Consider the following 19,125-nt stretch of genomic DNA (forward strand, 5'->3'; position numbering starts at 1 on the left):
TCTTTATTGTTTTATGACTCTCTCGGTGTCTTCCTGTCAGTGTTTCTTTCCTTTCTGTCTCCCATGCCCATCACCTGCAGAAAGTGATCTTTCCGAGACAGGACGATGTGCTCGTCTCCTTCCTGCCTTTGGCTCACATGTTTGAGAGAGTGATCCAGGTAAGCCGCCCACCTGGCTGACTGGGACTTGCCTGGGCTCCTTGTGTTTTCTTGCAGAGTCAGTGGGCTCCCGCTTGTGCGGATGTGCACTTTTCCTATTTGCCTTTAGCACACATGTTTGAGCGAATGGTGCAGGTAAGGCCCTGGCATCAGGGAGGCACATTCGGTGCCTAAAATCCACAGCCCTAGCAACCTAGCAGTGTCTCTCATCACTGGTGGTATGAAGTAGAGCCAAAATGCCCTGTCCTCAAAAGGTGTCCTCAGAAGGACCTGGCCATTCCACCTGGCCCTCCTGGGAGCATTGCTCTAGGGAAGACCCCAGGCCAGCCCTGTCTTGCTCAACTGGGTGAGACCCCAGCTGGTATCACTTGCTTTAAGAGTATTGCAACTTGGCAGAAGTGTTTTAGTGTTGGGCTTCTGTAGTATGATTCTCATAACTTACAAATTCCTAAAAGAGAGAATAAGGCTGTAGCATCATGACTCTACAGACTGCCAATGGGGACTGATATTAAATTGGCCCTGAGACAGGCCTTGTGGGAGTAAAGAGAGAGTGAAGGGAGGAATCCTATCTAGGGACAAAAAATTCTCCATGTGTGTGTCATTTGAGAAACTAAACTGTGAATAAACTGCATCTTTTAAGCCTTTCCCATTTTTCCTTAGGGGAGATGTGGTATAACAGGGCATGCTTTCCAGGCCTGGATTAGAATGCCAGCAGTTACTCTCAACTAGTTTTGTGACTCTTGGCAAGTCATTTTACCTCTCTTGAGTTTTGCAACCCTCACCTGTAAAGGGATGTTAGGAATACTACCTTCCTAATAGGGTTGCTATGAGGGTTAAAGAAAGAAGCACATATAAGGCCCCTGGTGTGCTTCTAGTCCTATAGGAATCCACCTGAGTCCCCCTTTTTTTTTTGGTGGTACTGGGGTTTGACCTCAGGGCTTCATGCTTGCTAGGCAGGCACTCTACCACTTGAGCCACTCCACCAGCCCCCGACTCCCCTTTGGTCTCCTATGAGTCACCACCCACAGCCAGCTTCAGCAATAATTCCAGTGCCCATGGGGACAGCCCATCCTTCCATAGTTGCAGAGATGTCCCACAGACTATCTAGGACCTGGACAGACCCGAGTAAAATACATTGCAGAGACCTGAGTTCCCAAGGAGGCCCAAGTCCAGTTTGGGAGTGGGGTATGAGGGTTAAGCACCAGTGAGAATGCGTACTTAGGCATCTCCCAAAAGCTCAGAACTCCACTCTGTCTCCTGCTTCTCCTTCCTTTGCCTGAGTGGGACTTAGTACAAAGGTTTGTGGGGAGGTCACTCCGCATTCTTCATGTCTTTGTGCAGCAGCCATAGCTGGGTTGAGGGTTATGGAAGGCAGAACTTTGGACAGCTCTGGACTGCAGTCAGGAGTAACCAGCCTAAGGAATTCCTACCTTCCTGTCCTCTCCCTCCAGTCTGTTGTCTACTGCCATGGAGGGCGAGTTGGCTTCTTCCAGGGGGACATCCGCCTCCTCTCAGATGACATGAAGGCTCTGCGACCTACCATCTTCCCCGTGGTCCCAAGACTGCTGAACCGGATGTATGATAAGGTGAGCTCCTACCCCCTACCTCAGGGGTGGGTCTCTGACTAGGCTGAGGGCTGTATACTTGCTTATTTGGACAGAATCTGGAGCCCCAAGTGGGCTTTCCATGCCTCCAGCTCAGGTCCAGAAAGTTGCCTCTTCTCTTGTATTCTCTGATTCTCACTCTTTTCTCCTGTTTTCTTCATATTCTCCAAAACCCTGGTTGGGAGACTTTTTTTTTTTTTTTTATAAGGAACTTCCATCTCTGCAATGTGCCTGGACTTTGCCCCAGTGTGTTAAAGTTCAACCTGATATCACTCTTCCATGGGTACAATGGAGCATGGCTTCCCTTCCTCTTCTGGGCCTTCTCCTTGGAGACTATGTCTAGAAGTGAGACATTGAGGCCCTAACAGCTGTTTCAAACTTGTGTTCCTCAGATCTTCTGCCAGGCAGACACTCCAATAAAGCGCTGGCTCCTGGAATTTGCAGCAAAGCGCAAGCAAGCTGAGGTCCGGAGTGGAATCATCAGGAATAACAGTATCTGGGATGAACTCTTCTTTAATAAGATTCAGGTAAGAAAGTGAGCAAGTGCTGACAGGGTGACACCTGTGTCCCGCAGGTGCCCTCTGGGGGAAATAAAGTTCATCCCAGTGGCCTGATATCTTGTGAACTCATTATTCATTTGCTCAGTAAATCAAAGTTTAATCTACCACTGAAATTTTTTAAGTTTTGGATGTGTGCTATATTTGCCAAAATGCAGCTAGCTAGAAGGACCCCTGGAAAGTAGGTCCCTTGACCTCCACAGGCACCAGGGTAGCTTTGCCCTTGGGTGGTTGGGTCAGTGCTTCCCTGAGATGCTCCTGGGTTCTGAAGATCGTCTTGTCTTTCCTGTAACAGTGGCTTTCCCAGAGCAGTAGGTTCTAACCCGATGGCCAGGAATATTCTTTTCGTTTCTTTTTTCCTGTCCCTTCTGCCTCTCCCACAGCAAGCCAAAGTGGAATTACTCATTTCTGTATCTCCACAAAAGTCTTCAAGATTCCTTCATTGCCCAAGGAATCTGGAATTAATTAGTAGCATTACTAATTTTCTTGCTACTCTGTTTTTAGCTGTGAAAATTAATATTTAAAGACCCTTGGCTCAGCTTACAGAAACAAAGTGTTTCAAGTATCCTTTGTCCTCTGCAGTGGCTAGCAAATAAAGCATGGTATTGATTTCTACATGAAAAAAAGGCAATGCCATTAAAATGGAAGTTGGATGAAATTGCCCTAAGTAATTGTTTTTGGATGGTTGTGAATGATGGGAGGGAGCAGCTGTATAGTTTAGGGAGGGAGAACCATAATTATAGAATACCATACAGACTAATGGCACTGATCTCAAAAGGCACAAGAGAGGAGGCTGACACAGTTTGCCATTTGGAAGATGGCCTTCTGTCTGATCCTAGCCCTAGCGTCAAGGTAGGGTGTGAATGTTGAATGTTGACTTTGGGTGAGGACCGTCTCAGGCATCACAAGCCTTGTCAGATTCTTCTCTCTCCCACAGGGCAGTCTTGGAGGGCGAGTGCGGATGATTGTTACTGGAGCGGCCCCTGCATCACCAACAGTCCTGGGATTCCTCAGGGCAGCTCTGGGATGCCAGGTATTGTCATGCATGGCCTTCCTTGGGGGCAATGGGATGTATGTTAGGTAGGAGAAATACTATACTATACCCTCTCCTGTACAGAGAAAGATCCTGGGGAATAAAATCTCCTTCCAAGGATGAAAAGAATCCAGAGCCATTGAAAGCCAGGATGGCCTTGCTACATTCTGGGAAGCCCAGGTGTATTGACTCTGGGATTTCCTTTACCTAGGCCCTTGAAAGTTTTTAGCACAGGGCAAAGGAATCACATAAACTCTATATACCCTCCATGTGCTGGAGGACCTGTACCACCTCTGCCCTGTATCTCTGCATTCTCCAGCCTGCAAAACCCTCCAAATCAGAAAAGGAGCACAGGGGGAAGGGAGAGCCTATTTGTGGATGGTTATTTGATTCAGCAGGTTTTGTTATCTCTAAAAAATTCATTCCTTTGCTTATCTATCTGATTAATATGGATTAAGTTCCTGCATAGGCAGGATATGTGGTATGGTGTGGCAAACATGTCTATTTCACAGTTATTCAGGGTTTAGAAGTCATGAGCATCTTTACTATCCTCTGTTACACACTGACCAGCCTGATCAGTTCTGAATGAAGACACTCTCACATATGGTGTATTCATGCAAACAAGAGGGGCTGTGGAGGGGAACATCTTACAAAGACAAAAGTAAATACAGAGCAGGTTTTGAAATGCTTATCTATTTTTTTCAGACCCAAGGCCTTGCATATGCCAGACAAGCACATTACCACTGAGTGACATCCCCAGTCCTTGGTTTTTTGAGACAGGGTCTCAACTATTTAGTTCAGACTGGCCTCAACTCTTGATCCTTCCCTCCTCAGCCTTCCAAGTGCTGAGATTACAGTCATGTACCACAATGTCCCATCTTTAAAAAATGCTTGTCTTTCATACATATTATTCAAATGAAAACTAGAGCCAGTGGTTAAAAAATAGGTCAGAAATCTTTATCCCAAACTACATAACCTTATCTACTAACTGTCTGTGTCAAGAACAGCACTTCTTTCTAGCAACTGTGGCTATGTCACCTGCAGTTAGCTACCTCTAGAGCGCCTCACCCACCAGATGGTCAAGGGGAAGTTAGCTGAAAGGGACAGCCAGTCAGCTCTGGGAGCGTAAGCACCCACAGTATGGTCTTTGTGTTTTGCTTGAAGGTGTATGAAGGTTATGGCCAAACCGAGTGCACAGCTGGATGTACCTTCACGACGCCTGGGGACTGGACCTCAGGTAGGATGGGCCGCAGGTATGGGAATGGCTCATAAGCCACTCTAAGTCAGAATAGCTGGCTCTGAAACTCCCACCTGGAAAACGAATTCACATGGGCACTTGAACAAAAAGCAAAAGAAACAGAAGAAAACCATTAATGGTGGTTATGTCTGGGTTGTACTACTTTAGCAGTATTGATGGTTGAACTCAGGGCTTCACACTGGCTAGGCAGCACTCTATGAATTTAGCCACATCCCCAGACCATTCTGCTTTTGTTATTCCTCAGGTAGGGTCTCATGTTTATTTGCCCAGGCCCACTAGACCACGGTCCTTCTACTTACACTTCCCATGTAGGGATTGCAGATATCAGCCACCATGCCCAGCTTTTTTATTGAGCTTAGGTTGCACTCATTTTTTGCCAAGGTTGGCCTTGAATCTTGATCCTTCTGATCTCTGCCTCCCAAGTAGCTGGGATTATAGCAATGATCTACTTGTTTGGCCGGGGTTGTAATTTGTTACAAATTTTGTTCTTTCCTATATTTTTGTATTTTCCTATCCCTTTTATAGATAAATAGAAGTTATACCAAAAAAATAGATCACAAGATAAAACTCCAGGTGGTACAAGACTGTTGAGTTTTATAGATTTTGGATATCATGCAGTCTTGCTTGCAGTCTTGCTTACAGTCTTGCTGGTGTTTTAGGACTATTTTTTTTTATACTGAGAAAAGCAGGCTGCCAATCAGATTTGACTTGTAAAGAGAGAGAGGTTCATAGTGATCTTTTTTTTTTTTCTTTTTCTGGCAGTACTGGAGATTAAACCTTACATGTGGTGGGCTACCACTTAAACCACACCCTCAACCCTTCTTGTTTTGTATTTTGGTTTTGAGATAGGTTCTCAATAACTTTTCCCTGGGCTGGCTTTAAACTCTTGATCTTCTTGCCTCTACCTCCCAAGTAGCTGTGATTACAGGCACTAGCATGCCCAGCTAGAGCACTGTTATCTTAAAGGGCCATTTTACAGGCCCTTTGGGAACAATGGAGTCTCTTGTGATATGAATATCTAAGGAAGGAGTGGCAACTTCAGAAAGCAGCAGCTCCCATCCATGCCATCACTGTGAGGAGATGCATCCTTCATGCAGGGGGATGCAGGTTTAAATGATCCCTCACTAGATTTAGAACAGAGACAAACTGTAAAATCCTCAGCAAAAGAATCCTTTAAGATACCAACTTCCTCTGTGCTCCTGGGACCACTCTTTGTGCAAGTTTGCTCAATGATTCATGGGAAAACTTGAGTTCATGTACATGCAGAAAAATATGCTCATGAATGCAAAACTATTTTTAAAGCACCTTGAGCTAGTCAGTAGAAACATGGTAGGTGGAGTCTAAAGTGAAACCACCTTTGGCCAAGCCAAGTGTGGAACATTGTGAGTACTATCTCACTGTACTTCAGCCTGTTTTGTACACACATTCTTTGATCACTCTGTCTCCTGTCCTTCAGGAGCCATCTTTGGAGGTCCTGGCACATTAATTTTTTCTTATTGCTCCCATCACATTGGCAAGTTATTCCCAGTTATCTCCTCTTTTTGGACACTTTCGTTCTTCCCTCATATATTATTCTCTACATTTTCCATGTAAAATTGTTGAATTTTTAATTCATCCTTATCCTAAAAACTTAGAAGACTATTGGGCATGGGAGGATTGATATCTTTGTAAGTATTGTAAAAGATTTGGCAGCTGCTCTTTGAAAAGAAAAACCAAAGTGTCATAGCCTTGTTTTTCATATATTTAGCTGACTTCTTCAGGACTTTGGCCAGTGCTTGGTTAAAAGTCTTTCAACTTGCCAGTGAGTTAGATCATAACCACAATGAGTAGAAAATGATTTACACATAATTTTGTGGTTGGAGTACATAAGACCAACAAAATGTAGAGTCTTATTTTGGGGGGTGAAGTTGCCCCACCCTGACTTTCTCTTCCTTCATAGCTCAGAGTGTAGTGTATAGATCAGCAAGCAGCATTAACATTTCCCTGGTACCAATGAGGAATGTAGAATCTAGTGCCTCATCCCACTCCCAGAGTCAGAACCTACAACCCAACAGGATCTCTACATCATTCCCATGTACATTAATCAACGGTCTGGTGACGAAAAGAAAATCAATGATGGTTATATTTTTATGATCCCCAAACCAAGATTGTTAGCAATGCAGAAAATGTCTTAATGCAGGGACTATAGTAAAAAATCCTGACCATGGTGTAAGACTCTATGTCACCCAAGGCTCCTTGCAGATTGGTGCTGGGCCAGATATGCCTGTCTTGCTCTTTTTTTTTTTTTTTTTCATTTTTCTTTTATTATTCATATGTGCATACAAGGCTTGGTTCATTTCTCCCCCCTGCCCCCACCCCCTCCCTTACCACCCACTCCACCCCCTTCCGCTCCCCCCCTCAATACCCAGCAGAAACTATTTTTCCCTTATCTCTAATTTTGTTGTAGAGAGAGTATAAGCAATAATAGGAAGGAACAAGGGGTTTTGCTGGTTGAGATAAGGATAGCTATACAGAGCATTGACTCACATTGATTTCCTGTGCATGGGTGTTACCTTCTAGGTTAATTCTTTTTGATCTAACCTTTTCTCTAGTACCTGTTCCCCTTTTCCTATTGGCCTCAGTTGCTTTAAGGTATCTGCTTTAGTTTCTCTGCATTAAGGGCAACAAATGCTAGCTAGTTTTTTAGGTGTCTTTCCTATCCTCACCCCTCCCTTGTGTGCTCTCGCTTTTATCATGTGCTCATAGTCCAATCCCCTTGTTGTGTTTGCCCTTGATCTAATGTCCACATATGAGGGAGAACATACGATTTTTGGTCTTTTGGGCCAGGCTAACCTCACTCAGAATGATGTTCTCCAATTCCATCCATTTACCAGCGAATGATAACATTTCGTTCTTCTTCATGGCTGCATAGAATTCCATTGTGTATAGATACCACATTTTCTTAATCCATTCGTCTGTGCTGGGGCATCTTGGCTGTTTCCATAACTTGGCTATTGTGATAGTGCCGCAATAAACATGGGTGTGCAGGTGCCTCTGGAGTAACAGTCTTTTGGGTATATCCCCAAGAGTGGTATTGCTGGATCAAATGGTAGATCGATGTCCAGCTTTTTAAGTAGCCTCCAAATTTTTTTCCAGAGTGGTTGTACTAGTCTACATTCCCACCAACAGTGTAAGAGGGTTCCTTTTTCCCCGCATCCTCGCCAACACCTGTTGTTGGTGGTGTTGCTGATGATGGCTATTCTAACAGGGGTGAGGTGGAATCTTAGTGTGGTTTTAATTTGCATTTCCTTTATTGCTAGAGATGGTGAGCATTTTTTCATGTGTTTTCTGGCCATTTGAATTTCTTCTTTTGAGAAAGTTCTGTTTAGTTCACATGCCCATTTCTTTATTGGTTCATTAGTTTTGGGAGAATTTAGTTTTTTAAGTTCCTTGTATATTCTGGTTATCAGTCCTTTGTCTGATGTATAATTGGCAAATATTTTCTCCCACTCTGTGGGTGTTCTCTTCAGTTTAGAGACCATTTCTTTTGATGAACAGAAGCTTTTTAGTTTTATGAGGTCCCATTTATCTATGCTATCTCTTAGTTGCTGTGCTGCTGGGGTTCCAATTGAGAAAGTTCTTACCTATACCTACTAACTCCAGAGTATTTCCTACTCTTTCTTGTATCAACTTAAGAGTTTGGGGTCTGATATTAAGATCCTTGATCCATTTTGAGTTAATCTTGGTATAGGGTGATATACATGGATCTAGTTTCAGTTTTTTGCAGACTGCTAACCAGTTTTCCCAGCAGTTTTTGTTGAAGAGGCTATTTCTTCATCGTATATTTTTAGCTCCTTTGTCAAAGATAAGTTGCTCATAGTTGTGTGGCTTCATATCTGGATCCTCTATTCTGTTCCACTGGTCTTCATGTCTGTTTTTGTGCCAGTACCATGCTGTTTTTATTGTTATTGCTTTGTAATATAGTTTGAAGTCAGGTATTGTGATACCTCCTGCATTGTTCTTTTGACTGAGTATTGCCTTGGCTATTCGTGGCCTCTTGTGTTTCCATATAAATTTCACAGTAGATTTTTCAATCTCTTTAATGAATGTCATTGGAATTTTGATGGGAATTGCATTAAACATGTAGATTACTTTGGGGAGTATCGACATTTTTACTATGTTGATTCTACCAATCCATGAGCATGGGAGATCTCTCCACTTTCTATAGTCTTCCTCAATCTCTTTCTTCAGAAGTGTATAGTTTTCCTTGTAGAGGTCTTTCACATCTTTTGTTAGGTTTACACCTAGGTATTTGATTTTGTTTGAGGCTATTGTAAATGGAATTGTTTTCATACATTCTTTTTCCGTTTGCTCATTGTTAGTGTATAGAAATGGTAATGATTTTTCTATGTTGATTTTATATCCTGCTACCTTGCTATAGCTATTGATGATGTCTAGAAGCTTCTGAGTAGAGTTTTTTGGGTCTTTAAGGTATAGGATCATGTCGTCTGCAAATAGGGATATTTTGACAGTTTCTTTACCTATTTGTATTCCTTTTATTCCTTCTTCTTGCCTAATTGCTCTGGCTAGGAATTCCAGTACTATGTTGAATAGGAGTGGAGATAGTGGGCATCCTTGTCTGGTTCCTGATTTTAGAGGGAATGGTTTTAGTTTTTCTCCGTTAAGTATAATGCTGGCTGTAGGTTTGTCATATATAGCTTTTATAATGTTGAGGAACTTTCCTTCTATTCCTAGTTTTCTTAGAGCTTTTATCATGAAATGATGTTGGATCTTATCAAAGGCTTTTTCTGCATCTATTGAGATGATCAAGTGGTTTTTGTCTTTGCTTCTGTTAATGTGGTTTATTACGTTTATTGATTTTCATATGTTGAACCACCCCTGCATCCCTGGGATGAAGCCTTCCTGGTCGTGGTGAATAATCTTTTTGATGTGTTGCTGAATTTGATTTGCCATTATTTTGTTGAGGATTTTTGCATCAATGTTCATTAAGGAGATTGGCCTATAGTTCTCCTTTTTGGAGGTGTCTTTGCCTGGTTTTGGGATAAGTGTAATACTGGCTTCATAAAATGTGTTTGGCAGTTTTCCTTCCCTTTCTATTTCATGGAACAGTTTAAGGAGGGTTGGTATCAGTTCTTCTTTAAAGGTCTGATAGAATTCAGCAGAGAATCCATCAGGTCCTGGACTTTTCTTTTTGGGGAGACTCTTGATTGCGGCTTCAATTTCATTTTGTGTTATAGGTCTATTCAGGTGATTAATTTCCTCTTGGTTCAGTTTTGGATGATCATATGTATCTAGAAATCTGTCCATTTCTTTTAGATTTTCAAATTTATTTGAATATAGGTTCTCAAAGTAGTCTCTGATGATTTCCTGGACTTCCATGGTGTTTGTTGTTATCTCCCCTTTTGCATTCCTAATTCTACTAATTTGGGTTTTTTCTCTCCTCATTTTAGTCAGGTTTGCCAGGGGTCTATCGATCTTGTTTATTTTTTCAAAGAACCTGTCTTGCTCTTTTAAGAATCAAATATAGCTAGGTACAGTGGCTCACTCCTGTATCCCCAGCTACTTGGGAGGCAAAGATCCAGAGGACCACGGTTTGAGGCCAGCCCAGGCAAAAAATGATACTCTGTTTCATCCAACAAACTGGACCTGGTGGTTTATGCCTGTAATCCCAGCTATGTGAGAGGTGTAGTTAGGATGATTGAGCCCAAGGCCAGCCCTGGATAAAAATGCAAGGCCTTATTAGAAAAGTAACTGAAACAAAAAAGAACTGGGGACTTGGCTGAAGTGCCTGCCCCCATATAAGCATAAGGCATAATGCCCTGAGTTCAAACTCCAGTACTGCCCAAAAAAATCAAATATAAAACAAAGGCCAGCAGAGATTGAACTTTGCTTGATCATCAGCATCTGCCTGTGTAAAGTTGTGCTGCCTTTTGTCCATAATTCCCTACTTTGATCCACTTGGGAGTTTTATGGGACAGGGAGCTCTTCAGTGTGAAAACAGATTCCAAGACTGACAAACGCCGTCTTGCTCTGGTGCTTAGGGCACGTGGGGGCTCCTCTGCCCTGCAATCATATCAAGCTTGTGGACGTGGAGGAGCTGAACTACTGGACCTGCAAAGGAGAGGGGGAGGTAAGCAAGGATCTCGCCATTAGTGTCTATGGGTGCTCCACGTGGTGAGTGAGAATGAGCCAACACAGTGGGAGGGTAGTGATTTTCCCTTCACCTTGTATAGAAAGTCATTTTAAGTCGCTGATTTCTTTCATTCAACCAGCCTCCAATACTGGGTCTGAATGGATTTAAATCAAAATTTTGAGTTTCCAAACTTAAAACAACAACAACAAGAAAAATCTATATTTTTTTCCTAACTGTGGCATGGCCTGCTGATGTGTAATCTGTCCCAGAAGAACTATGGCCATGAACACATAGACCAGATAGGATGGCTTGAGCTGACTTGTCCCTTGACAGCGGTGAGGAAGCCAACTGCCTGGTAACAAAGCCAGGGCCTCAAGAAGCCATCACTACCTGCAATGAGATGCCACTGAGTATCACAAAGCAGTGTGTGGCCAGCGCTGGGGCCTTCTGAGGAAGAACAGATGGCAAAGGAGGAAGACTGGCTAGGGCAGGGAGGAAAGGGGGAGACATTGCTTCCGAGAAGGCAGAAGATGGGTTCAGAAGGCAGAGCCAGGTGTATATTGTCATCACCACAGTATCCACAGTGGCTTCCTGATGGATAGTGTACCTTATTCTCTACTTGCATGGTGACAGCCTCTCAGGGCTGTGCCTGGCAGCCACCCTTATGCTGCGCCTGAGACCCTGGTGTTTTTTCCCCTCAGATATGTGTGAGAGGACCAAATGTGTTCAAAGGCTACCTAAAAGATGAGGACAGGACAAAGGAGGCTCTGGATAGCGACGGCTGGCTTCACACTGGAGACATTGGAAAATGGCTCCCGGTAAGTAGGCTGAGAAGCTTGAGTGTTTGGGAGGTAGGTAAGGGGAGGTGTATGAGATAGTTCACTGAGGGGGTCTTTTCCACATTTGTCCTGAGGAGCATGCACTCGGGAGCACCCCTGGGGACTGGCCCTCTAGAGCATCCTCTTGCCTTCCTCCTGATGAAGGGAATGAGGCCTGTGCAACAGGGTGAAGCTGGGAGACCAACTCTCTAGCCTTCATGGTTTCCATAAAGAGACCTGCTAGTGTGTGGAGTCTAATAGTGGAATAAAAGCAGGACCATGTCTCCGGGCAATCTGAGACAGGCATGAACGCTGGCCCCCAGTTGAGAGGGAAGAGCTTGATCTGGGCAGAGGATGCTTCAGTCACTTTCACCTGTGCCCTTGTTACCTTGTTACCTTGAGCAAAACCTCTCTCTCCCTTGGGTTCTACACTGATGCAAAACCTTCAGAGCATTTTGGCTGTGGCTCCCAACTTTTAGCCCAAACTAATTTACTTCATTCTCTCATTTTTAAAATGGGGACAATCACATGGCTTGCCTCTGCAGTTACTGTCCTGAGGAATAAGTGACGTTATGCCTGTCTAGCACAGTGCCTCGTATGTAGGAGACACTTGATGAATGCTTTGACCAGAAGAAGGCTCTGTCGCTGCCATGGAGAGACCCTGCCTCCAGAGAACCTCTTCTGTGTCTCTAGGGCATTGCTACGTCTTGGTTGGATATGAAGCATTGAGTTATTAGATGCATGAATGATGTAGGACCCTCCCAGGGGCTCTGTGGGCTGGCAAGCCAATTCGCCCCTGCTTACATCTGTGTGCCTCCCTTCCCAAAACCTTAATGTTTGTGGCAGGGAAGGACATGTGTCCTCAGTGTGTGCCCTGGGTCAGGGACTCTGCTCGGGAGGGCATGCATCTTTTGACAATTTCTCACCCAATGTAACGGGTATGAGCCTGAGGGGGATAGGGAGACACCCACCTGGGGAGAGGCATCCCAGAGCCAAGTGTCAGGACAAGCCATGTTCCAAGAGGACAGGAGAGAGTGGGAAGGACAGTTAGGCCAGGGAAATACATAACACATGCTGAGTAGAGATACTAGGGGTATAAGGCAAGCTGTTCCAACTACAGGCTCACAGTGCAGAGAGAGAGGCCAGAGAGACCAGCAGGTCCTGGACACCTGCAGAGGGACAATGGTCCCATCAGCTAAGAAAGCTTGGGCTTCAGGGACCCTCACTTGCATCAACTCTTTCCAAGGCCCTACACTTCATTTTGTATTATTTTTCTTAAAGAAGGCCCTCAAAATGGCAAAAGCTCAGAGTCCATAAAACCCTAATCTACTGCTGATGCTCTGAACTTGAATGAAATACCTGCTCTGCTGTGTATTGCGAGAAGCAGCTGGTGTCATGCTTGGGCACAGAGCCACAGAGAGTGGCAGACAGCCTATGGAGTCCGTTTATAAAGTTACTCTCATTTTTAAATGACTGTTGAATTTTAATTAAAATCGCATTACAACTTTTGGAATAAATGTTTATTCTCTCTCTATTTCTCATGTAAGGAAAATCGTATTCCTGGCAGAAAAGTTCATCTGAGCCATCATGAGATTTTTTTTTCATATCGTTTTTCTAAAAATTGTGTTTGGCCTTTCCATTTATAGTCATAATTGAGATGAATCTACAATTTTCCTTTTATATACAACTCTAATATATTTTGGTATTAACTTATTGAAAGAGTTGGTGAGTGGGTGCTTTCTCTTCCCTGTTTTCTGGAAGAGTATGTGCAAAGTTTGAACAATTTCTTCTTGAAATTTAGGTAGCAATTATCTATAAAGATACTTGTGCTTTCTGGACTAGGATTATGGTTCAAGTGGTGGAGTGCTTGCCTTGCAAACACAAGGCCCTGAGTTCAAGCCCCAGTACCACCCTGCCCAAAGATATTTGTGTTTTTAAAAATTATTTTGTAGTATTAGATAAATCAAGGAAGGGCATAATCTTCAGAAACCTAGATTCAAATCCCAATTACCCCATTTCCTAGCTCTATGGCTTTGGGAGAGTTAGCTAACCTATCTGCTCCTCATTGGTGAAATGGGATAACACCCAGATCATGCGATTCCATGAAGTCCAAAGAAGCTAGTGCAGGGAAGATGCCTAATGTCGCCCTTAGGTTTTGAGCAGAGCAGGGCTTGCTTGTTTTTTCTTCTGGAGAGATTACTCTGGCTTTGGTGGATCAAACAGATGGAGTGGGGACACAGTGTATGCAGGAGTCTGCTCAGGATGTAGTTTTGATGGAAGGAGGAGGTGTGTGAGAGGTGGATTTGCGAGTGAGAATGGATGGCCTGACTGCTAGAGACCCCAGGAAAGTTAAACAGCAAAGCCAGGTTTGGGGCTCCTGGCTGAGACAGACTTTGGTGGTGGGGGGCAGACAATAATGAGCCTCATTCAGGGTGGGGTGCATTTTGGAGGACAGGCAGCCTCTATGCCCTCTATAGCATTTGGAGGGTGGTGAGGTCTGGGAGCTCTAAGGAGAGGTCTGACCAGGAGCTCAGACAGCAGTAGGGGTGGTTACCCCAGTAGCCTTGTCAGTAGAGGCCAGGAAAAGGGCTGAGTCAAAGGAAGAAGGTCCCTAATCACCCAGGAATTCAAAATGGCTAGATTTTGGGAAGGTGAACATCCTTGGGGCCAATGGAATCAGAACTCACTGCCCCACCCCAAGAGTCTCTTGGGATCAGTACTGGAGTGGAGAGGGTGAGGGGCTTGGGCTTGGGAGCATCATCTTCATAGGAAGTTGTCTGTCTAACTCCACAGGAAGGAACTCTTAAAATTATTGATCGGAAAAAGCACATATTTAAACTTGCTCAGGGAGAATATGTTGCCCCGGAGAAGATTGAGAACATCTATGTCCGGAGTGAACCTGTGGCACAAATCTATGTCCATGGGGACAGCTTAAAGGTGAGGTCCCCATGCTTTAGACCTCCCACACCTAGTGACCTGCTGAAAACTCCAGATTAAACATTGATCTCCAATCAGACACCAGGATTCTTCCATCCATTTTAAATCAAAAGAGAAAAGTCCTTTCTAAGGGAGAAGTCTTAATTACCTAAATTGCAGTTAGATCAAATAAGGTGCTTGAAGTTGTTTTGTTACTACTGGTAATAAATTCCCACATTTACCTGTTGCTCCACTTTACTTCTGCAAGGGATTTTTGAGGTAAGATGCTAAATAAAACTTCAGGATTTCTGCTCTTAATGATTTCTTTCTCTTCCTTCCTTCCTTCTTTCCTCCCTCCCTCCCTTCCTTCCTTTCTTTTTTCCCTCTTTTGTGAACCCAGGTCCTTGTACATGCTAGGCTAACTCTCTACCACTGAGCCACACCCCCAACCCCAGTTTTGATTTTAATGTGCAAATGAGCTTTACAGATAAGAGGGTATAGTATTGCAAACAATGGTACTGATGATAATATTGCTTATTAAGATTAAATTATTTGAAGGAGATTTGTACTTCTTTGGCTGTCAATATCCCTTATGCTGAAGGTAGAAAGATCACGAATATATTCTTTGATATCAAAGATTAAATCTATTCTGTGCTATCTTTGTGTATATATATATAATATGCATAAATACTAAATTATTTTTGAAGAAAATGCTATAAAATTAAAACAGAGTTCTTTATGAATGAGTACTATATAGATGTAAGAATTTCAAGATGGTTTGTAAGTCCTGGGAAATGTGTTTTGGTTCATAGAATTTGGGTCAAGAGTTGTTTGATTACCATCCTAAAAGACTGGCATGAACATCAAAGGTGACTATCAATCAAATTTTACTGATTCTTGATGTCTTTAAATCTTCTCCCCCCCCAGAAAAAAAGTTAGGGGATACATCAGAAAATAAACAGCCAAGAATGTCTGATATATTTGGTGGAAATGTTTTGTAACATATGAACAAATGTTTCATAAGCATATGCTTATTTTTAGAAAAGGGTGGAGTCTGAGAATACCAAGAGAGTATTTTTAAAGCTGGACCACAACTAACCACTTTAGAGCTTTTGTCATGACTGTGTTTCCTTTGGTGGGCATTGCAGGCCTTTTTGGTGGGCATTGTAGTGCCTGATCCTGAAGTCATGCCCTCCTGGGCCCAGAAGAGAGGAATTGAAGGGCCATTTGCAGAGCTCTGTATGAATAAGGTTGGTATCTCAAGGCTGTGTTCTCAAAAGTTGCTGAGCATTTTATGATACCATGGAATGAGAGAGCAGAAAGTCTGTAGTCAGTGAAATCTGAAGACATAGGGAATTTCTAATATTACTTTATACATGGTAGAAGCCCTAAACCAGAGATTTGTCTTTTTGTTGTTGTTGAAGAAATTCATATTTCTTCTTAGAAGTTTGATAAGCAATTGGATTTTCAAGCCAGGAGTCATCACAGAAAGTTTTTCCAGCCTTATTTTCTTGCAGCTTGGAGGACAGTAGTCCAAGGGGGAGATGACTTGCCCACAACCATACACCTGGCTACCAGCAGAGTCAATGTGAGCACAGGTTTTCTGACTCACTGGCCACACTCTCACCGAGTAGAAGGTGCATTTGTTGTGCACTGAGTTTACAGAGATAGTAAGGGAATTGAGGCAGTGACGGTTCTTCCTGCTTAGAGCAGTCACCATTCCCACCTCTGTGAAACCTTTTTATGACATGTGTAGGAGGAGGACCTCTGTTCTCTGACTCAGCATCAGCCCTTCATCTGTTGGCCTGTTTCTCAGCAGCTGCCATAGACCCCACTTCTTTCACTGGGCCCTAGCTTCATCTGGAGGAGGCAACACTCACCATGCTTTAAAAAAATTGTGTGCTTCCTGAGAGGCCTGCAGCTGGAATGCCAGTCTAAGTGGGAGGAAGCACATGTCTATACAACACAGGTCACACTTTGCTCAAAATGCATGGTTTCCTCTACCCCATTCTGCAATGTGTTCTTACCATTTCACTTATGTGCTTCAATTCAGGAGCTGAAGAAAGCCATTTTGGATGATATGGTGAGGTTAGGAAAAGAAAGTGGACTCCATTCTTTTGAACAGGTAATTATTACCTTCCCTATACACATTTTAGTCCTTTAGTTAGTGATAAAAATGACCTTAAACTGTGGTGACCCTGACCTAGATTCCCTCCCTTTATGGTGTGACCGGCTAGCAGGCTGTGTACCAGGAGACCCCTGAAGGCCTGTTTCAGGCTGACTGCAACTGCTTGCTCCTGAACTAAAATAGGTCATTGGATGAGTGAGGCTGCACTTGTCCTTAGAGTCACAGACATTCATAAGACTGAAATCTTACCCTCACCGTCACTAATGGGTCATGTGAACCTGGTCTGTCTACTGAGGTGCCTGCCGAGCTCCACAACAGAGCCCTATCTTATTTTTACTTTATTGGGACTGACTTCTTGGCTGCAGTGGGAGAGCTTACTTGTGAGGCGGTCTGGGAAGATTGGGTTCTTCCCTTTGGCCAGTGATCTGTCAGCCCAGAGAGCCTCCTACAAAGAGCAAACAAAGAACCTGAGGGGAGAGGACAGGGAGTCCTCTAACATGTTTAGTTTTCCAAGGGCTGGGGTTCTGATGGTCACAGTCCAGAAGCACGCTTGGTCCTACTCACATGTACTATTCACTCATCCTCTTTAGGAAAAATTCAGAGAAAAACTCTTTGAGCAGAAAAATAGTGAGAATACTGTTTTAAAGTGTTTTTCTTTGTATTGAAAATAATTGTTTTCATAAAATAACCATTTCATAAGAATCGTTTATCATAAAAGTTTGTTCCCTCAAATATAGTGTAAGGAGTTGGCAAGGCTTTTGAGAATTTTATGATTTTGTATGTTTATTTATAATAACCTAAAAACATTTTAAACTCAGTTTTAAACACAAAATTCTTATAATATTTTAATTTGCATTTAAAAAAACATTTCCAAACGTTAAGATTTTAATTTCTTAATTTCAAACTGAAAAAATCTGAACATTGTTTCAAGATCTAAGAATTTTTTTTTTCTTTTGAAATAGGTGTTTACATTAATACAGTTTGAGGAACACGGCTTTACCTTTGTCAGTCAGTATGTTTTAGGGCAATTAAAGCCGGGACCTTTATATAAAAAACTTTTAAAATCTGAGGTATTCAGTAAACTTTACATGTATCTTTCTGAATGAAAGATTTATTTTGCATAATAACTATTTAAAATGTCAAATTTGGTAGAACTGATTTCATTGTCTTTCCTTAATGGGGGTTGTGTGACTGGATCATATGTTACCATGTAGTGCACAGCCACAGATGAGTGATCGCAGACCCAGGTGATCTGGGCCTGTGTGGTGATTTGAAGGGCAGCTGTCAGTAGCCTAAGTATGCACTTGTGGACATCCTTGAGCATTGTGAACATTCCCAAGGCCTGTGTGCCCTCTGCTGGGGTTAGGACAAGTTGCTAGTGTCAGCCTTTGCTTTCATAATGAGAGAAGTGATCTTGACTTCCGCATGCCTTAACCAGAATTTCTGCTCTAATGATCTATCCTTACCATGGTGACCTCAAATGCAGGGAAGTCATGTGGCATTCAGAGATCTTTAGTTTTATTGCCAAGGTTGTCACCTCTTGATTTTCTTGTTTTCATTGTCCTCTTTGTTGCTTTGTGGCATCCTCCCCTTTACAGTGGTGTGTGCCCTCAACTGACCACAGAAGAGAAAACACCAGGCTTCATGCCTGAGGAGGGTGTACTCCCAGCTGTGAGCCAGAGCTCAACATAAGTTGTTCAGTTAATCCACGATCCAGTCTCAGCATGTCCTCAGCGTGTCCTTCTCAGCGTGTCCTTTTCTCTCCTCAAAAATGAATAGTCAGTGAAGGCTTAACTCTAAACACACACACACACACACACACACACACAGAGTTCAAGTCTTTCCACAGAAGCTTTAGAAGTTCAAGTCTACTGGGCTGGGTTGCCTTGCATTGAACTTTTAATTAGAAAACAATTGATTTACTAAAATATAATTTCCAGAAACATATAATTCCTAGAACTAGGCCAACCATTATTAATTTCTTTGGAAAATATATTTTGATAAGTAAATAGGAAGCATTTGCAACAATTCCATCAATAATTAAAATATGTAGGTGGCTGATAAGTATTCAAGTATATTTAACCAGGATTTATAATTTTTCTTGACATTTGTTTGCTTATTAATTTGTATGGGTACTTGATAGATTTGTTTTTAAATTTTAATAGTGAAGCCCTCACTACCAGTTTTGTATTGTATTTCCTCTTATTAATACATATGAACACTAACCAATTTGCCTTTAAATCAGAAATGAATTGATCATTTCCCTAATTAATTTCAATGTTTTAGTTTTTTACTTTATCTCTTCCATCCTAAATTATTTGCTTTGTGTTTATTACTTACAAGCAATATTGAGTTCAATATATTTCATTGACTAACACCTTTGAAAACCTTAAAATACTTTGTATTTCTTCAAAATTATGCTTTTACGGGTTGACATAAATGGAGACTTTTGAGGTATTTTACTCCAATTAATTTTCAAAATTTAAGCAAAAAATCTCTATACAGTCTTTTCAGTAACAA

The 19,125-nt window shown here is 42.5% G+C and overlaps 1 protein-coding gene across 3 annotated transcripts in view; it reads left to right on the plus strand.

Moving 5' to 3' along the window:
* Acsl6 (acyl-CoA synthetase long chain family member 6) overlaps positions 1-19,125 on the plus strand; it is a 60,409-nt gene that overhangs the window by 33,464 nt on the left and 7,820 nt on the right. For 2 of the 3 annotated variants that reach the window (XM_020180527.2, XM_074057236.1), the window contains exons 11-20: positions 81-158; positions 1,610-1,744; positions 2,155-2,289; positions 3,257-3,352; positions 4,517-4,589; positions 10,652-10,740; positions 11,445-11,561; positions 14,355-14,498; positions 15,626-15,727; positions 16,531-16,602. In XM_020180527.2, coding sequence (XP_020036116.1) covers positions 81-158; positions 1,610-1,744; positions 2,155-2,289; positions 3,257-3,352; positions 4,517-4,589; positions 10,652-10,740; positions 11,445-11,561; positions 14,355-14,498; positions 15,626-15,727; positions 16,531-16,602 — 1,041 coding nt within the window. Of the gene's footprint in view, positions 1-80; positions 159-215; positions 294-1,609; positions 1,745-2,154; positions 2,290-3,256; positions 3,353-4,516; positions 4,590-10,651; positions 10,741-11,444; positions 11,562-14,354; positions 14,499-15,625; positions 15,728-16,530; positions 16,603-19,125 lie in introns of all 3 variants that reach the window. The other variant, XM_074057235.1, reaches the window with a different exon arrangement.

This window comes from Castor canadensis, chromosome 16, assembly GCF_047511655.1.
Source record: "Castor canadensis chromosome 16, mCasCan1.hap1v2, whole genome shotgun sequence".
Taxonomy (NCBI): Eukaryota; Metazoa; Chordata; class Mammalia; order Rodentia; family Castoridae; genus Castor; species Castor canadensis.